The sequence below is a fragment of the Dipodomys merriami genome, unplaced genomic scaffold (assembly GCF_024711535.1).
Source record: "Dipodomys merriami isolate MVZ:Mamm:240054 unplaced genomic scaffold, mDipMer1.0.p SCAF_41, whole genome shotgun sequence".
Lineage (NCBI taxonomy): Eukaryota > Metazoa > Chordata > Mammalia > Rodentia > Heteromyidae > Dipodomys > Dipodomys merriami.
The window spans coordinates 10620275-10639858 of record NW_027205715.1 but is presented as its reverse complement, the minus strand read 5'-3'; the positions used below and the strand labels follow the sequence as shown (position 1 = coordinate 10639858).

Genomic DNA, 19584 nt, shown 5'->3' with positions numbered 1-19584 from the left:
AACCACAATTCTCAGATCTCAGCCTCCTGGGTGATCCACTGGCACCCAGTTAAATTTCCTGGAGTAGGGAAGGAAGAAAAAGAAAGAAAGAGAAAAACCAAACAACAAATAAAACCTTTGGGACAGGCTAGGAGGGGCCCAGGTAGGGTTGCAGGCCAGGCAAGAGAATGAGGAATGAGGATGCAGGACTAAGACCTAAATGAATGGACAGTGAATGTGGCCTGTGGCTGTCCTGATGTTGGAGGTGAGGGACTGCATTGGAGATAATGAAGAGACAAGCCAAGTGTTTGCTGTACCTGCCCTTGACTGTGGCTCAGCAAAGCACAGTTCAGGTAGGAGCAAGCAGCGACACTCTACTCCCCCAATTGGGCTCCAATTAAGACACCATCCACTTCTTTCAAGCCATTATATACAGAAATTATGGGTTCAGTCACCATGTTTTTATTGAGGACCATCCCTGTGTTCAGGCTTTGGAGGGACCATGGGGTAAATGAGTATGGGTTAGGGAGAAGATCTTAAACTGTCAGAGCTTTGCCGTTTCTTAGAGCCTCAAGGCCAAATGGGAACAGGCATGAGGTTGAACAGGATAGATGGTAAATGATGAGCAGGTGCAATGAAACAGTGGCAGTCTGAGTAGACTTCCCATAAGAAGGTAATGGAAAGGCTTGGCCTAATCTAATACAGACGGAGATATAGGGATAGCATGGAATGTCAGGGTGACATAGTGCTAGTGCACGGTTTCAACAGACTCAAGCTATGGCATGGAGGCAAAGAGAGAGGTTTTGCAGGTTCTAGATTGGATAGGCAGGACTCTTGTCCCCAGATGTGTTCATGGTCAGTATCCCTGAGGCCTGGAGGGTGGGACAAGCTTTTCAGCTTCCTCCTGCTTTGCCTTTCTCAGAAATGTTTGTATGCCTCTCAGGATGAAGGTGTATCCTCTCCCAGAAGGCCATTTTCTTCTCCTTCAGCTTCATACCAACTTTTATAGTAAAATCCAGCTGCAGGTACTTTTCATCTTCATCAAAGGGTGGCCAGTAGGGCAGCTTTCCATCATTAGGGTTCCTGCTCCAGAGAGGGTCAAACAGGGAGAATTCATTTCACAACCGTCCACACTGCCCCTTCCTCTCATCTCTCATTTACTTTCCCCTTGGAGATTGAGGTCCAAGAAGGCATTGTGGAAATATTTAGGCAGATCTTTAAGAAATGGCAGGAAAGCCAGGCATAGTTGTATAATGAGGCTGAGGCAGGAGAATCATGAATTCTAGTCCAGCCTGGTTTACATAGTGGGGAAAGGAGAGAAGGAAGGAAGGAAAGGAGAGATTAGAAAGTGGTGTTGGAGGCTGGGGTGTGTGTGTGGGTGGTGGGCGGGAGGAGAGGATTCCAAGAAGAGGGAATAGCATATGCAATTTTTTGTTTTTGTTTTTGTGTTGGTACTAAGGGCACTCTCCCTTAGATATTTTTACTCAAGGCTGGCACTCTACCACTTGAACCACAGTGCCACTTCTGGCTTTTTCTGTTTATGTGGTGCTGAAGAATTGAGCATATGGCTTTATGCATGCTTGGCAAGCACTCTACCACCAAGTCACATTCCCAGCCAAGTGTGGCACTTTTATCTCCAATTAACCACCAAAAATCTAGAAGTGGAGGTATAGCTCCACTATACACAGGGACAGTACAGGGTTAGATAAAAGCAGGGTGTGTGTGTGTGTGTGTGTGTGTGTGTGTGTGTGTGTGTGTGTGTGTGTGTGTAGAGAATAGAAAGATGGAACCATTTTAGTTTTCTACACATGGATGCCCAGTTTTTCCAAGACCAATTATTGAAGAGACTATTTTTTCTACTGTATATCTTCAGCTTTCTTATCAAATATCAGATAGCTGTAAAAGTATATGTGTTTATTTTTGGGTTTTCTAGTCTGTTCCATTGATCTTCAAGTCTACTTTTGTGCCAATACCAAGCTGTTTTTGTTATTATAATTCTGTAGTCTGGAATTGTGATACCATCTGCATTGCTTTTTTTTTTTCCTTAGAATTGCTATAGCTATTCGAGGTCTTTTGTTGTTCTTATGAATTTTTGGATTTTTTTTCTATCTCAGTAAGGAATGTCATTGGGATTTTGATGGGAAGTATATTAAATTGTAGGTCATTTTTGACAGTATGGCCCTTTTCACAATATTAAATTTATGTATCCATGAACATGGAAGGTCTTTCCATTCCTTATGTTGTCTTTGATTTCTTTCTTCAAGTTTTTATAGTTTTGCTATAAAGATCTTTTACTTCTTGGTTAGGTGTATTCTCAGATATTTTTTTCTGAGGCTATTGCAAATGAGTTGTTTTTCTGATTTCCCTCTTTGCTTGTACATTGTTGGTATACAGAAAGCCTACTGATTTTTGTGGGTTCTTTGCCAAAGTTACTGATCAGCTTTAGGGGCTTGGGGATGGAGTCTTTTGGGTCCTTTAGTATAAGATATAAGTAGATGTAAGATATATTTAGATATAAGATCGTGGGGATAGTTTTAACTTTTTTCCCTATAGAGAATGTAAAGAAATGTAAAGATTCTGAAGGGTCTTTTATGCCAGTGATGCCAGGCTGAGACTAGGACTTCATTCAGAAGTTACAGGAGCCACAAAGTTTGTTTTTTTTTAAGCATAAGAGTGACTTGGTCAGGGGGCTGGGAAGGTGGCTCAGTGGTAGAGCGCTTGCCTTGCATGCCTGAGGCCCTGGGTTCGATCCTCAGCACACATAAACAAAAAGAAAAAAGCCGGAAGTGGCGCTGTGGCTCAAGTGGTTGAGCTCTAGCCTTGAGCTGAAGAGCTGAGGGATAGCGTCCAGGCCCAGAGTTTAGGCCCCACGATCGGACCCCCCCCCCAAAAAAAAGAGTGACTTGGTCAGATGATATTTCAGAAAGATCCCTCCAGTGTCACAGGAGGATGGAGAAGAAAAGGTGGGAGAAGGGAAATAGTCATAAAGTAGCCAAAGCTCAGTTCAGGTGTCACCTTTACCTGAAGCCTCCTTTGCTACCTAGCTGGTGTCATCTAAGACCAGTCTTCTCATGTTGCCTGATTTTTTTTTTTTTTTGCTAACATTATATTTTCATAGGGTGAGCTGGGGAAGGATGGATCACACATCACTGACATCTTTAAGTGTCAGTTCCAGTACTAAGGCATGGCACCCAAGGGAGCATCAGTAAGTGACTGTTGAATACTTGAGTGAAGAAAGAGTATGGGTTATGGGACAGAGAGGGACACATTCTAGAGACACTTAGGATCTCATGGCTGGAAAAGGCACTCTGGACAAACTGACTGTTCAGTTTCTGTGGGATACCAGGGTCAAATACCCAAAGCAGCCATCCTTCAGGTCCTGCTCTGCTCAGATGTGTCAGGAGGACAGACTCACCCTGTGCGGGCAAAATTGCCCCAGTATTTCATCATCCGGAGGCTAAGCGCTCTCTCTTCACTTGTAGATCGGCCTGGTGACAGAACAGGGTATGGCATTTAGGTCAGAGCAGGGATGCTGACCTTCAACTCTGCAGAAGACTTCCATTTAAGACTGCATCTCAGCCCAGTGCCAGTGGCTCATGCCTGTAATCCTAGCCACTCAGGAGGCTGAGATCTGAGGATTGGGGTTTGAAGTCAGCCCAGGCGGGAATGTCTGTGAGACTCTTACCTCCCAAAAGCTGAAAATGGAGCTGTGGCTCAAGTGGTAGAGTGCTAACAGCATTGAATGAGAAAGCAGGCCTCCAGTTCAAGTCCCAGGACCAGCTCACACACACACACAAAATGCATCTTAGACTAGGGACTGGCTCATTGGCTCCCTTGGACACCAAAGTGAGGGAAAGGACTAGAGATTGAGAGAGTTCTCTACATACAAGTGAGGAGATGGACCCCATCAGGGAGTGTCAGGTAATGTATTAGTACCTTTGGAGAAGGGACCTCCAAAGATGTAGTGGATCTCGTCCCCATGGTCTGCTCCATCCTTAAGAGGTTTGATAACTACTCTTGAGGGAACTTTGCGCTCGAATTCATACAGGTAAACAGGGAAGCCAGCATCTGTGAATGGGGATATGGAAGAAGGATGCAGAAAAAGCCCAATCTGTCCTTCCCATCCTCCACACGTTCCACCCACCTGCATCAAACCAAAGAACAAGTGTCAGCTTCAGAATCAAGGGCACTGATTTGAATTCTGCCTGCCTTCTTTATCACTCCTTAGTTCTGTGACCCTGGGCAAGTCACTCAACCACTCTGAGTTGCAGAGATACCTAATTTGCAGGATTATGACAGGAAATGAAAGCTTTCCTCTCCTCTCTTTTGAACTTTTCCTTTTTGCTTTGGTTTTTATGCTGGTACTGGGGCTTAAATTCAGGACCTGGATGCAGTCCCTTAGCTTTTTTTGCTCAAGGCTGGTGCTTAAACTCAGGACCTGGATGCAGTCCCTTAGCTTTTTTTGCTCAAGGCTGGTTAATTAGAGATAAGCATCTCACACACTTTCCTACCCAGACTGGCTTTGAACTGCAATACCCAGAACTCAGCTTCCTGAGTTCTAGATTACAGATGTGAGCCACTGGCATGCAGTTGAATTTCCATTTTTGGTCTAGCATTTAAAGGTCCTTAGCACCTGCCCTCTCCAGTCCTCCTTTGACCTCCTACCAACATGCTCCTAGACCTTGGTCAGTTTGGCAGGATTTTCTGACAGTTGCCCCCATGTCTGTCTCTCAGTCAGGAAACTGCCACCGTAACTTTCTCCTCTAGGTTGACTGAGATTTTGCTCTTGTTCCTAAGGAATTGTCCCCTCTCTTTTCCTCTTGCATGATTGATGGCTCAGTGCCTCCTCTTTTTTGTTTTTGATTTTTTTTCCAGTCCTGGGGCTTAAGCTCAGGGCTTGGGTACTGTCCTTGAGCTTCAAGTGGTAGAGCTCTACCACTTGAACAACAGCACCACTTCTGCCTTTTTCTGTTTATGTGGTACTGAGGAATCAAACCCAGGGCTTCATGCATGTTAGGCAAACACTCTCCTACTAAGCCACATTTCCAGCCCTTGATTTTTTTTTATTTTGTTTTTATTTTTTATTTTTTTGGGTCCAGTTGTTGGGCTTGAACTCTGGGCCTGGGCGCTGTCCCTCAGGTCTTCAGCTCAAGGCTAGCGCTCTACCACTTGAGCCACTTCCTGCTTTTTTTTCTTTTTGCTTATGTTGTGCTAAGGAATCGAACCCAGGGCCTCAGGCATGCAAGGCAAGCACTCTACCACTGAGCCACCTTCCCAGCCCTTGATTTTTTTTTAGTATATAATTTTGTTATTATTAAAGTGTTGTACAGAGGAGTTAGCATCTTACAATTCAGGTAATGTGTATATTTCTCTTGGTTTTGATTTTTTTTTTTTTTTTGTCGGTCATTGGGGCTGAACTCTGGGCCTGGGCACTGCCCCTCAGCTCTTTAGTGCAAGGCTAGCACTCTAACACTTGAGCTACAGCGCCACTTCCAGCTTTTTTTCTGCTTATGTGGTACTGAGGAATTGAACCCAGGGCCTCATGCATGGAAAGCAAGCACTCTACCACTGAACCAACATCCCAGCCCCTTGGTTTTGATTTTTTTTTTTTTTGGTCGGTTGTGGGGCTTGAACTCTGGGCTTGGGCGCTGTCCCTGCGCTCTTCAGCTCAAGGCGAACATTCTACTGCTTGAGCCACAGCGCCGCTTCCGGTTTTCTAGTGGTTTATTGGAGATAAGAGTCTCACGGACTTTGCTGCCCGAGCTGGTTTTGAACCATGATCCTCAGATCTCAGCCTCTTGAGTAGCTAGGATTACAGGCGTGAGCCACCAGCTCCTGGCTGTTTTGACTGACTCTTACCTGTATTTTTGCTTCATGAGAACGATCTCCTATGACTCCGATTTTTTTGAGACAGGGTCTCCCTCTTGTGACTCACCTTCCTAAGTGCTGGGATTACAAGCATGAATCACTACTCTGGGCTTTTACTACCTCCTCTGTCATATTTTGGAATTCTACACCAGCTAGTCCAGAAGTGCAGAGATGGTTGGGGAGTGATTAGTAAGTCTTGCTGGAAAGTGGTCCAGCAGGCAAGCAGAGCAGCAAGAGAGTGAAGCAGATCAGTGGTTCATTCTTGGGGGGAGGGGTCCCTCATACCCCGGTGGTAGCGGGCAGTTCTCACTGTTGAGTCCATGAAGGTGGCATCTCCAGCTAAGTCTATCACGTGGCTTCTTGTCATCTTCCAGTCTTCTTTAGACATGTTACTCAGGTACTCATCCATCACGAGTGGAATCTGTTCCTTAGTGATATTCTAGGCCAGCAGACCAGACCCACCCTGAGCTCTCTCATGCCAGATGGGCCAGATGTGGGGATAGCAGAACCTTGGACTCAGCTTCACACCTCCCACCCACACAGGAGTTTTGGGATAGGAAACCATCCCAGAAAGGTTTCTGGCTTTTGCTTTGTTTTGTTTTGTTTTTGTCATCTGTGGGGCTTGTACTCAGGGCTTGGGCACTGTCCCTGAGCTTTTTTGCTCAAGGCTAGTGCTCTACCACTTTGAGCCATAGTTGTACTTTCTGTTTTCTGCTTATTAATTGGAGATAAGAGTCTCACAGACTTTTCTTGCTTGGGCTGGCTTTGAACCCCAATCCTCAGATCTCAGCTTCCTGAGTAGCTAGGGATTACAGGTGTAAGCCACCAACTCCTGGCTGTTTTGACTGACTCTTTCCCTTGTTTTTGCCTCATGAGAACAATCTCCCATGACTCTGAGGATGGCTTGGATACCTTGCCCATCAGCCACCCAGCTCCACACCAAACCCCTTTGGGGCCCGCCAAGAAAGATACTATCTTTAGCGCTTGCAAAGAACAGTTACTAGATTAATAAACAGGGTAAGAGGTCAGTCCTATTCAACTGAGCCCCCCTACCAGCTGGGCCACTCACCAATATGGTGCTGGTCTTCTCGAATACCTTGATGAGAGCATCTCTTCTCATTACATGCTTTTGTAGTGGAAACTTCATTATCTGCTCAAAGACAAGATCCTGAGTGTGGCTAGGCCTGAAGGTTTACCCATATAAATGGAGATCTTTCAGATAGAGTTCATGGATGCAGGAAAGGCCTGTGACCTTTCCCTGCCCTTCTGCTCCCTTTTATCACTGCCACCTGGTCCAGAGGAGAAGAATGGAATGGTAGTGGGGGTGGTGGGGGTCATACTGAGCAGGGACGTCCTCCCTGGAGTGAAGAGGGCTCCAAGATTTGTAGTTACCTGGAGGCTTAGGGATAGACATCATAACCCATCTAAAATATGACTTGGGGATTTGGAACCCTCAAACTCCCAAGAGGCCATACTTCTCCCTTTTTTCTCCCTCCCCCCACTCCCTCCCCCCTCCCCCGTCTCCCCCCTCCCCCGCCCAACCATTCCTAGCTAGCTCTCCCAAAACAGAGAACCCAGGAGATTCTTAAGTACTTGTGTATCCTCAGAGCGGCTAAGGTGATCTGACAGGTACTCAATACTGCCCAATAGAAACTCTGTGCTACCTCACTATGGTAGCTACCCTTCCCTGTCACTTACATAAGGCAAGACCCATTCAAACTCATGGTTGTTGACACCTAGAAGATAAGGGATAGGTAAAAACTTCCCCAAGGCCAGGAGTGCTGCAGGGTCATCTGGGAGCACCACACCATCCACCACTGGGCTCGGAAACCATATGATCTGCAAGGTCAAGGGTATTTTCAGTCAGTTATTCCACATGTCCTCACAGAGTCCCCTTGTCCTTGAATGTTTGGCTCAACAGGTCCTCCCTCTGATGGCTGCATTAGCCTAGACTCCTGGGCAAAAATAATTCACCTTTGAGAAGGTGAATGTGGGAGGGGACCAGGACAGATAAGAATCCACTCTTTACACTTGGAATGCTTGCTGTATGTATCCGTGGCCCATTTCATGTCTCTTGACAATTTTTATAAAATGTCACTTCAATGAGGCATGCCTGAACTATATTTATTCTGTTGAAATCTTATCCCTCCTCCCTCTCCTGACATCCCTTACCATCTCCTTTAATTGATGCTCACCACCTTCTTAAAGAGGTAAATTATTTATTTGTAGAGCTAATTGTCTTCCCCATTGGAGCATCACTTCAACTAGGGAAGGGATCTTGGCCTAACCAATTTGTTGAGTTATCTTGAGTGGCTTGCACACAGAAGATAGTCAATAAAAACTGAGCTGGGTGCTGGTGACTCATACCTGTAAATCCTAACTATTCAGGAAGTTGGATCTGTGGATTTCAGTCTGAAGCCAGTCTGAGCAGGAAAGTTTTTGAGACTGTTACCTCCAGTTAACCACCAAAGAGCCTAAGTGAAGCTGTGGCCCAAGTGGTAGAGCACTAGCCTTGAATGAAAAAGCTGAAGGACAGCACCCAGGCCCTGAGTTCAAGCCTGAGTCCTGGCAGAAAAGAACAACAAAAAAAATTGCAGAATGTGGCCTGCTTACCTCTTGTGGGTCTTTCTGAGAGTTCATATTTAAGAATTTCTGTCAGGGAGAGAAGAGGATCAGAGAAAGTCTTGTTTGTGACATAGGTCCAGTTAAGAAAGGCCTCAGCTAGCAGACAGCAGGTCAAGCAACTGGAATGTTTTACATACCATCCTCCTGGCCACACGCCTCATCTTGGCCTCTGATAGAGCTCTCAGACACTCTATCATGATCCTTGTGCTGTTGTGGGTGCAGCCAGCGTAGTGTGCAACCTTCTGTAGAAAGAAGGGGTACTCAGGGTTGCTTTCATCTTTCCCCTTCTTGCTAAGGCCTGGGGGAGAAGAGATACCCACCTTGGCCACCTTCAGTGGGTCACGAGTGATGAAAATTGAGATCAGTGCTGTACCACTCTGGGAAATGGCCTGGTGGAAGAGACCCCGGGCTAGGGGTGACATCATCTATATGGGTAGGAGCAAGGCACTCATGAGATACAGAAATAGGGCCTCTTGGGATATTCTAAGTGCCAGTCTGGCCATTGCTGAGCAACTTCAGAGGGTGATGACCAGCTGGTAGGAAGCAGGAGTGTTGGGTTGGAGTCCAGGAACCTAAAGTCAACATCTTCCTGCGGTAGGTCCTAGGGCTCCCAGAGGAAGCTGGGAATTGTGGAAGGGGATCTGCTGGTAGAGGGAAGGAATCTTCTTCTGCTTTATAGTGGTTGAATAGCCCCATTATTCTTACAATCCTGATACTGACATTCTTAGCCTCTCTCAATGTTTGGGGAACAGCCATATTCTGGGCTTGCTATCCTGTTTCTTCATATCTTAGAACTTATATGCCCCAAACCTACTCCAGCAAACCTTTATCTTTTGGCATCATTCTTCCTCTCTCCACAACCCCCGCCCCCACCAGTCCTAGGGACCTTCTCTACTTCCTCTGTTCACTCTGACATCCCAGTCTTGTCCATTTAGCCTCATGCATTATTGCATTATTGTATTATTCTGCAATCATCCTCTACTCTCCATCCTTCCAGTTTCTGCTTCGGAACTAGCCTCCATCATATCCTCTGGCCTAGCCATTCTCTCAGGAGTTGGTTTGAGTCTGTTCTCAGTTCTTTTCTCTCTTTTTTTTTTTTTTGGGTCCAGTCGTGGGGCCTGAACTCTGGGCCTGGGTGCTGTCCCTCAGCTCTTCAGCTCAAGGCTAGCGCTCTACCACTTGAGCCACAGCGCCACTTCCGGCTTTTTTCTTTTTGCTTATGTGGTGCTGAGGAATCGAACCCAGGGCCTCGAGCATGCAAGGCAAGCGCTCTACCACTGAGCCACCTTCCCAGCCCCAAAATCAAGATTTTTTTTTTTTTTTTTTTTTTTTTTTTTTGTCGGCCGTGGGGCTTGAACTCTGGGCCTGGGCACTGTCCCTTAGCTCTTCAGCTCAAGGCGAGCGCTCTACCACTTGACCTACAGCGCCACTTCCTGTTCTCAGTTCTTTTTAGCTTAGTCCCATCCATGAAACAGACTGAGCTACACTCCCTACATGCACATCTGCTGGAATCACTTCCTTGCTTAAAATATTGTTCTTGTTCTCCAGTGCATACTGGATAAAGTTGCTTTTTTGTTTTTTTTTTGCTGGTCATGGGGCTTGAACTGTGGGCCTGGGTGCTGTCTCTGAGCTCTTCAGCTCAAAGTGAGCACTCTACCACTTGAGCCACAGCACCACTTTGGGTTTTCTGGTGGTTAATTGGAGATAAGAGTCTCCCAGACTTTTCTGTTCTGGCTGGCTTTGAACCATGATCCTCAGATCTCAGCCTCCTGTAGCTAGGATTACAGGCGTGAGCCACCGGTGCCCGGCTGCTTCATTAAAAGAAAATGAAATAGTTGCACAAAGGAGTTGCCATTCAATGAAGTAGTTTATGAATATGCATCTTAATCAATGTTATCCCTTTCCTCATTCCTCCCTACTTGTTTCAATTTTTTTTTAGGCCTCAATTTCTTCAGCTGTAGAATGGGGAAAGTATTTATACACAGGGTGCTTAGAAGATTCCTTTTTTTTTTTTTTGCCAGTCCTGGGGCTTGAACTCAGGTCCTGGGCACTGTCTCTGAGCTTCTTTTGCTCAAGGCTATACTCGACCACTTTAGCCACAGCACCGCTTCTGGCTTTTTCTGTTTATGTGGTACTGAGGAATTGAACCCAGGGCTCCATGCATGCTAGGCAAGCACTCTACTATTAAGCCACCTTCCCAGCCCTTTTAGAAGATTCATGACATACAGAAAGAACTCAGGTATTTGGGTATCATGGTGGCCTCCAAGGCTAGGTAGGATGTAGTCCCTGCTCACTTTCTAGGCCATGTGTCCCTCTAGTGTACCTTCTAGGGGTGTATAATAAGGCCAATGAAATCATGTGGTCTGGTCCTTCCAAAGCAAACCATAGGGGGGACTTGTCCTCACTACCTTCCTCCCTCCCCCTTCCCCCGCCTTCCAGCAACATAAAGATCAATACCAGAAAACATTACAGCCCAAATGGCCCTTAGCAGAAAAAGATTCCCACTCTTCTTACGGACACATAGTCCCTTAAGAGAGTCAGGGCCAAAGCTGTGTCTCTAACCTAGTCCTTGACTTTCAGGTATAGTTTATGGCCCCAGCCATGAACGGTGGGTTCTGCTCAGGGCACAAAATTCTGGGGAAGGTGGAAAGGGAGGCACCCACTAAGAAGATCTTAAGCCTCTACTTTGTCCTCCTTGGAGCTTAGTTTCATTGTCAGTACTATGCCTAGACCCGGCACCTTTGGCTGTAAAGAACAGTGCCCTTGGCAGGAATGGTAGTTGCCTTGATTGGGGATAGGGTAGGTCTGTGGACAGGAATGTTTATGTACTTGTGGATTTGTACATAGGCTAGTGCAGCTAGGAATTCAGTTGTGGGAACAGGCAGGCCTGTGTCCATGCTGGTCCATCCTGGCATCGTACTCACCAGTGCTGAGATGCACATGGCCCCCGATGACTGGCCAAACAGCGTCACTTTATCCGGGTCTCCACCAAAGGCCTTGATGTTCTCTTGTACCCAACGCAAAACTGCTATCTGGTCCAGCATTGCCCAGTTCCCTCGGGCCTGGCTGTCGCCGGTGCTAGGATTCATAGTTAGGGTCCCAAGTTTCAACGTTGGGAGACAGGGTGCTCCTGATCCACCCAAGTTTACCCCCTCTGAGACCCAGTTCCAGAGGAACCTTCTCCCCTGGCCCCCAGCCACACCCACCTTAAGTAGCCCAGGATGCCCAGTCTGTTCTGCAGAACCACTACCACCACTTTTTCACGGACAGCCAGCTGTGAGCCCTCGTAGGTGGACGCAGCACCCATGACGAAGGCGCCTCCTGGGAACCACACCATCACCTGGGTGAGGGAAGGCTGATGAGTCCTGAGTGGGACTGTGGGGTGTGCAAAGTGGGACGCCACAATTTCATGGAAGACAATGTACTCACTGGCAGCAGAGGGTCCCCCGGTGTGTGCACTGGTGCATACACGTTCATGTACAGGCAATCTTCACTGAAGCGCAGCCATTGGTATATTTTCCTCGAGTTTAGGTACATGGAAGTTATCTGTCCCAATATCTCTTGCGGGCACCTGCAGGCACCGTGTGAATTTGAACGCAGCAACGGCGATGGAGGCAGAGAGAATGGTTTCAGCACAGGGTCCCCAGAAGATAGATAGAACCCAAAGCAAAATCCAGCCAGGCTCTCTGTGTGCATGAGTGTGTTCCAGGATCCCTTCCACCAGCCTTGGGATCCAGGAGAGGGAGGCAGGCAGATAGGCCTTCCCACAATCCATCTCTCTTGCTTTATGTCTTGCCCCTGGTTAAACCTTTGCTAAAGTCTGTCTGGGAAGATTCTCTGCTCTTATTGGTGACTGTTGAAAAGTTGAAACCTGGGTGCCTTGGACATTCCCCTGTCTCTCATGCTCATTCTCCCCTAAAGTCTCCTCAACATCTCTAGAACATGTCCCTTTCCTTCTGTTGCCCATGAATGTGCATGTAACTGCTTGCCTCCCACCTCTAGCCTTTTGCCCTGCCCAAGCAAACTCCTTCTCCTAGGTAGAGCCAATTCAAGTGGTTTCTGCTCTGCTTGGCACTTCTCTCTTTTTCTGCCCTCCCCTGAGATCTGTCCACTTGACTATAGTGTTGGTTGCAGTTACTTCATTGGTTGTCCAAGCATTCCCTCAAGTAGCATTGGTTCATCTGGGTTGGCGCTCAGCCCAGTACCCAGCACCATATCTTCTTTAGGGGTATTCCCAGATTTGGGCCATCTGGTCACTTCGTTTTTTCTTCCTGCTGGCCCAGCCTGTAGGGTAGATGTTTTTCTAAGGTGGGGGGATAAACTCATTTGATTGCATGCAGGAAATTCTGACACACTGTTTCTCTTCTCCTTTCTGTTGCTCTAGCTAGGCAGGCTTATGCCTCTGGGAGCACCAGAGTATCACCTGCCTCCTTCCTCAGTCTCCAGCACATTTAAATCTACCTTGTCCAAACCTATCCCCTGCTACTCAACTGTCTTACTTTTATTTCCCCAAGATTAAGGGTTTCAACTAGTTGTCTTCAGTCCATCCTGCCAACTCTATCCAAGGTCGCCAGTAGGCTGATCAGTGTAGATTGTCTTTGGTATTTGTTTGACACTTTCTCAATCACCCACTTCCATGCTCAAATCCAGGGCTTGGACATGCCCTCGGTAATGCCTCCCAGTTTCCTTCTCTTGACTTCTCGGCAATAGCTAATGTAGGTGTTAGGGTAGTATCTAGTTAACCACACCAGCCTCTCACCAGAAAAGTCAGGGCTCTTATTGCCAAGAACTGGGCTTATGCACAGCTAAAGCTTCTGTTCCCGTCTACCACACTAGTTACTCTTGGCATGGTTAAGTCCTGGAAAGTGGATTACTCAATGTTCTGAATGAACAGTAAATACACTTGTTCTGGATAAACTGTTAAGCTCATTGCTTCAAAGGACAGTCTCAGACTTGCTGCATGACTGAAGCTTGAGCCTGGCTGACTGGGATGGGAAGATATGGGGACTCCAAAAGTGGAACTGAGCCTGTGCTTTCCTTATCTAGGTTGGAGCTCCCTCCTCAGGGAAGTGCTGGCAGTGCCATGCAGTATTAAGGGGATGGGTTGTGTGTGAGCACTGCTTCTTAGACACATTTAGAAAATTAAGTTCCCCAGCAGGTCCTGGGCACAACAAATGATCACTTCCCTTTTGCTTAGCACTCTCCCATGAGAAGCCAAGAGCAGTGCTCTAAATACTATTTGGTCTAATCAACTTCATTATACAGGTTTGGAAACTGAGGCCCATGAGGATACCCAAGTCATCCTGCCTGTGATTGTATAGTATGTTCTCAATGAATTGTTCAAAGCACTACCAAGCAGCAAGCACCAGCCCATCACCCTCCTCAAGTCTGCCCACTTCCCTCTGGCTCTTACGCAGGTGGGTAGGTGGTAGCTCTCCTGATTCCTTTCCAGGGCTCCAACGGCTCAGGAGGAGCAAACCTACGGGCACCCACAGGAGGTTTGGCAAAGGGAACTCCGAGGTAGACATGGATAGGTGTCTTCCCTACATGCATCTGTTTTCCATGGAGGGTCCCATATTTCGTGACCACTATAGGCTTCTTAGTGTGCAAAGTGCCTATGAAAAGAATAGAGAAAGGTCACCTTGGTTAAGCCAGTTATCAGTCATAGATGATACTGCTGATTCCCTCCCTCTCTCCCTCCCTCCTTCCCTTCCTCCTTCCCTTCCTCCTTCCCTTCCTTTTTTTTTTTGCCAGTCCTGGGGCTTGGACTCAGGGCCTACGCACTGTCTCTCCCTCCCACCTTTTTCTGTTGGTCCTGGGGCTTGAAATCCAGGCCTGGGCACTATCCCTGAGCGTTTTTTTTGCTCAAACCTAGCTAGTGCTCTACCACTTAAGCACAGAAACATTACTGCTTTTTTTGGTGGTTAATTGGAGATACCAGTCTCACAGACTTTTCTACCTGGGCTGACTTTGTACTGAGATCCTCAGCTAGGATTACAGGCATGAGCTACCAGTGCTTGGCTCTAAGCTTCTTTTTGTTTAAATGTAGTGTTCTACCACTTGAGCCACAGCTCTACTTCTGGCCTTTTTTTTTTTTTTTGGTGGGTAATTGGAGATCAGAGTCTCACAGATTTTCCTGCCTGGGCTGGCTTCAAACTGTGTTCTCAGCTGCCTGAGTAGCTAGGATTACAGCCACTGGCTCCTGGCAGGGCTTGTTTTTCCTCCTTGGTTTCCCAAGCACCTGGGTTTATAGGCACATGTCACCATGCCTGACTTGCTATTGAATTTTGGAGCAGCATTTGGAGTTAGTATACATACTTTTTGCTCCTAGCTGTAGATAGCACAAAATACCTCCACACCCTCACATCTCTCTAATATAAGTAATATCTGGCCACAGAAGAGTGACTGAAATGTTAGCACTTTAGACATCGAGGTATTTCAGCAGGGCAAGGGGCCATCTCAAGCCTCCTCCGTGTATGCAGCTCTTTGCAGTTTACAAAGCTCTTTTCCACAGGCTTTACTGGCCTTGAGAATAGCAGAGGAAGGCCCCTAGACCCTAAGAGGGGGCATAGAACACAGCTAGGAGGCTCTGCTATATCATATTATATACCCAAAACCTGATGGAGAAAACTGTTCTATACAAATGTAGAAACAGAAGCTCAGAAGAGCCAGGCATGATGGCATGTGCCTGTAATCTCAGCATTTGGGAATCAAGGCAGGAGGACTGCAAGTTCAAGGCCAGCCCTTGATAGCTAGACCCTATTACAGAAGCTCAAAGGAGTGGATAACTCACCCAAAGTCACCCTGAGAATCTCAAATCTGCTCTAAAGCATGGTGTTTTGTCATTCCCTAGCCTCTATGGGGTTCCTAACCATGTGGTTTTCTAGACCTTATGAGTCCTTATCCCTTAATCTGCCCCTCAGAGGTAATATGAGGTGCTTATTAAACAATATTTACTCTTACTAGCTGTCATATAGTCTAATAAGAGCCTGGAGTTACAGATGCCACCAGAAAAAATTTTAAAAATTATGGAAGTAGAGGTGTAGCTTAAGTGGTAGAAGGTCAGCCTTGAGCAAAAAAGCCTAGTGACAATAAAAACTTCTGAGGCTCCCACTACCATCACAAAAAGGGGAAAATTCTGCTAGGTGTTGGTGGCTCACATCTGTAATCCTAGCTCTGAGTATCATAGTTCAAAGCCAGCCCAGGCAAACAAGTCCATGAGACTTTATGGAAGTGGTGCTGTGGCTCAAATGGTATAAAATGTTAGCCTTGAGCAAAATTAAAGGGACAGCATCTAAGTACTGGTGCACGTGCACGCACTTGCATGTTCACACTCACACACACTCACACACACACACATCATGGCCACCAATTCTGATGGACATACAATGAAAAGGGCATTCACATGTACTGTTGGTAGAAGGTGAATTAATACAATACCTTGAGATAGTAATTTACCAAAATGTACAAAGAGTCATTAAATAGTTACCTACTTTCCTTCAGAAATTTCACTTCTGGATCCTTTTTCCATGAAAGCAGAAACATTAAAATAAAGACAATTCTACATCTGAATGATACTGGAAATACATTTATATCTGGTGACCAAGTAAAGTAATATAACTATTATACATTATAAATTGCCTTCAATAAGAATCTCAGTAATGTGGATCAAGTGGTAAAATGCCATCCACTCAGCCAGCAAGCAAACAAGTGTGAGACCATGAGTTCAAACTCCAGTATGCAAAATAAACAAACAGAAAAACACCCATGTGTTTATATTGGCACAAGTAATAGAGGTCAGTATGGTAGTTATTTTGAAGGTATTGATGGCAGAGTGACACATTTTGAGAATGTTTTAGATATTGATCTGAATTGTAGTTATATATGGGTATAATCTAATATAATTAATAAAATAGTACATTAAAGACACTGTATATATTTTACCCCTCAATAAACTTTTTTTCTTTTTCAGTCAGAAACCTTAGGAGATGTTCCTAAGCTCCTTTAGCTTAACACCAGAACTCTACACTTCTGGATTTTTCTTTTTTTTTTTTTTTTTTGTCGGTCGTGGGGCTTGAACTCTGGGCCTGGACGCTGTCCCTCAGCTCTTCAGCTCAAGGCGAGCGCTCTACCACTTGAGCTACAGCGCCACTTCCGGTTTTCTGGTGGTTTATTGGAGATAGGAGTCTCACAGTCTCTCCTGCCCGGGCTGGCTTTGAACCGCGATCCTCAGATCTCAGCCTCCTGAGTAGCTAGGATTACAGGCGTGAGCCACCGGCGCCCGGCTGGATTTTTCTTATTAGATGGAGATAAGAGTGTCACTGACTTTCCTGCCCAGGCTGGCTTTGAACTGTGATCCTCAGAGGTCAGCCTCCTGAATGGCTAAGATTACAGGCCTGAGCCATCAGCACCTGGCATAATAAACTTTGTTGTTGGTGTTGTTGTTGTTGGTTGTGAGGCCTGAACTCTGGGCCTGGGTGCTGTCCCTCAGCTCTTCAGCTCAAGGCTAGCGCTCTACCACTTGAGCCATAGCTCTACTTCTGGCTTTTTCTGCTTATGTGGTGCTGAGGAATTGAACCCAGGACCTCATGCATACAAGGCAAGCACTCTTCCACTGAGCCACCTTCCCAGCCCCTCAATAAACTTTTTTTTGAAGCCAGGACTTGTACCTATATGGCAAGTTCTCTACCACTTGAGCTCTACTCCTCATCTCAACAAACTTTTGTTAATGTGTTATATTATTTTCACATTATAAAGTATAATATTAATTTTTATTGTGTATGTCAGTACTGGGCCTTGAATTCAGGGCCTGGGCACTGTCCTTAGTTTTTCAGTAAAGATTAGTACTCCACCACTATTAATTGGAGATAACAGTCTCATGGGCTTTCTTGCCTAAGCCGGCTTTGAACTGCAGTCCTCAGATCTCAGCTTCAGAGTAGCTAGGGTTATAAGCTTGGGCCACTGGCACCCATCTGTAATACCAATTTTTTTAATTTAGAGAATACTTTATTAGTTTCTGTAATCAAACCCACGTAGATAAGACCTTACATATTTAATACAGTGCGTTTACCCCTGTACAAATGGAAAAAAAATTAAGTTTAGCATTTCTAGACCAATATGGCTATTAGTTTCTGTACAACGCCAACTCAACACGGTAAACTGTGATACTTTTTCCAAAGTTGACAGCACAGCTAAAGTTTCCAAAATTTCAAATTATATATATGCATATATATTTATATTTATATAAAAAGACCAATAATAGCAGTATGTTATGCATCAATAGCAGCAACAGCTTTTCCAGGTTCTGCAGTCATCTGAACAAAATTAGACATCCAGCACATCCATTAATAAAAAGAAAAATAAAGATAAAAAACAAAACTCAGAAAAATGCGAAGTTCTGTTACTGTTGTGGTACCTGGCACCATTTTTTTTTCTTAACTTCTCAATCATCATCTGGAAAGAAAACATTCTTGAGTAACATCATTAAAAACAGCTCTGATAAAGCACAGTCACTACTACATATCATAAAGCAGGCACAAGGTATTTATATTCACAGAGGGATGATACAGTACTGTCCTACTGTAATACCAATTTTTAAAAGAAAGACAAGCCTGGGTGCCTGTAGGATTATTCTCCATAGTAGCTAGAATGCTTTGGTTTTGGGCAAAAACATGAGATCATATATAAAAAACGTAATTAAAAGTGACTGAAATGGTAGAGAACTTGTCTAGAAAGCATGAGACCCTGTTAAATTCCTGGTACCATCAAAGGGAGAGGGGAAGACTGGAGAGAAAAAAGCAGAGTTCAAGTGCTAAAGAGGTTTATGTAGGAGAGACAGAGGCAGGTCCTGGAAAGCAAGGAATAGACTCTTTTCTTTACAGAGCATCCTTGAGACTCAGAAGAGCCAGTGGACTTGTTCAGACTTCCAGCTGGTAGTAGATTAGTGCCTTGAACTCTGCTCTCCATTTGCCCACACCTTGTCTATGTGTCCTTGTTGCACTGTCAGGAAGGGTTGATGGTCTTACCTTGGGCTGTCTGTAGAGCCAGACAGATGGTTAGGCTCAAATCTAGAATCCATCTCATGTTCTGGCCAGCGTCTGCCACAGGCCGGGGTGATGTCAGCACCTAGAGAGTTAGACAGTGGCAGTGATTGTTGTGTTCTTCTTTTATCTTCTCAGCTCCTGTCAGCAGGTACTAGGGCTGGAGGAGTTAGGCCCACATCCTGACCAGCCCACAGCCATGTCTCTGCCTTGGGGCGACAGGTCTTTGCTTTGGAGTCACAGCTCAAAGGAAAGAGTTTTGACTCTTCAACCCAACTAGCCTGCCTATAATCCCTGCCCGGTTTGTTCACTTGAAGATGGCTTAAAGTTTGATAAATGCAAATCAAACTCTGAGCACCCAGTAGGAACAGAATGCCCACTTCCTTGGCCCCTCAGCCCCAGGTTTCCTCTCTGTGGACTTCCTTGTCCCCTCTGCTTTGTTGAACCTCTGCCACAGGCCTCCCTGCCCTGATTCAACCATTGGGAAAAGAAGTCAGGTGAGAGTGTAAAGGCCTGAGTTTAAGTTCTGGTACCAGCACACACACACACACACACACACACACACACACACACACACACACACACACACACACACACACACACTTAGAGAAAACCTTAGTAGGCCAGGTGATGATGGTTTATGCCTATAAGCCTAGCTACTCAGGAAGCTGAGATCTGAGGATCTCGGCTCAAAGCCAGCCCAGACAGTAAAGTCCCTGTGAGACTCTTATCTCCAATTAACCACCAGAAAACTGGAAGTGTCGCTGTGGCTCAAGTGGTAGAGCGCTCGCCTTGAGCTGAAGAGCTCAGGGACAGTGCCCAGGCCCAGAGTTCAAGCCCTATAACCGACACACACACACAAAAAGGCTTAGTATTCCTCCATTTTTCAAATGTCATCTGTTGCTCTGAAGTTGCCCCTTTATAGTCACTTTGGGTTCCTGGAAGGACAGGACTATAATATCTGTGATCTATAATATCTTATGACACGGGACTGAAGCTACTGTCCTTCCCAAGGAAAGGATTTGCAGAGCCTCACAGGACAGATACCCTTCTCCCCACCCAAGTCACCCAA

At 45.8% G+C, this 19584-nt stretch overlaps 1 protein-coding gene across 1 annotated transcript; it reads right to left on the bottom strand.

Moving 5' to 3' along the window:
- Window positions 1–462: 462 nt before the first annotated feature.
- LOC138806980 (carboxylesterase 4A-like) lies at window positions 463–18591 on the bottom strand. The gene is made up of 14 exons (XM_069992502.1): window positions 18498–18591; window positions 13886–14087; window positions 11902–12043; window positions 11679–11812; window positions 11397–11550; window positions 8793–8897; window positions 8610–8714; window positions 8461–8499; window positions 7546–7686; window positions 6917–6997; window positions 6133–6286; window positions 3916–4047; window positions 3395–3467; window positions 463–1062 (listed from the first exon to the last, which is right to left on the bottom strand). Exons 1-14 carry the CDS (start codon window positions 18553–18555, stop codon window positions 873–875), a joined length of 1710 nt encoding a protein of 569 aa, XP_069848603.1. The 5' UTR covers window positions 18556–18591; the 3' UTR covers window positions 463–872.
- Between the last annotated feature and the right edge of the window lie 993 nt (window positions 18592–19584).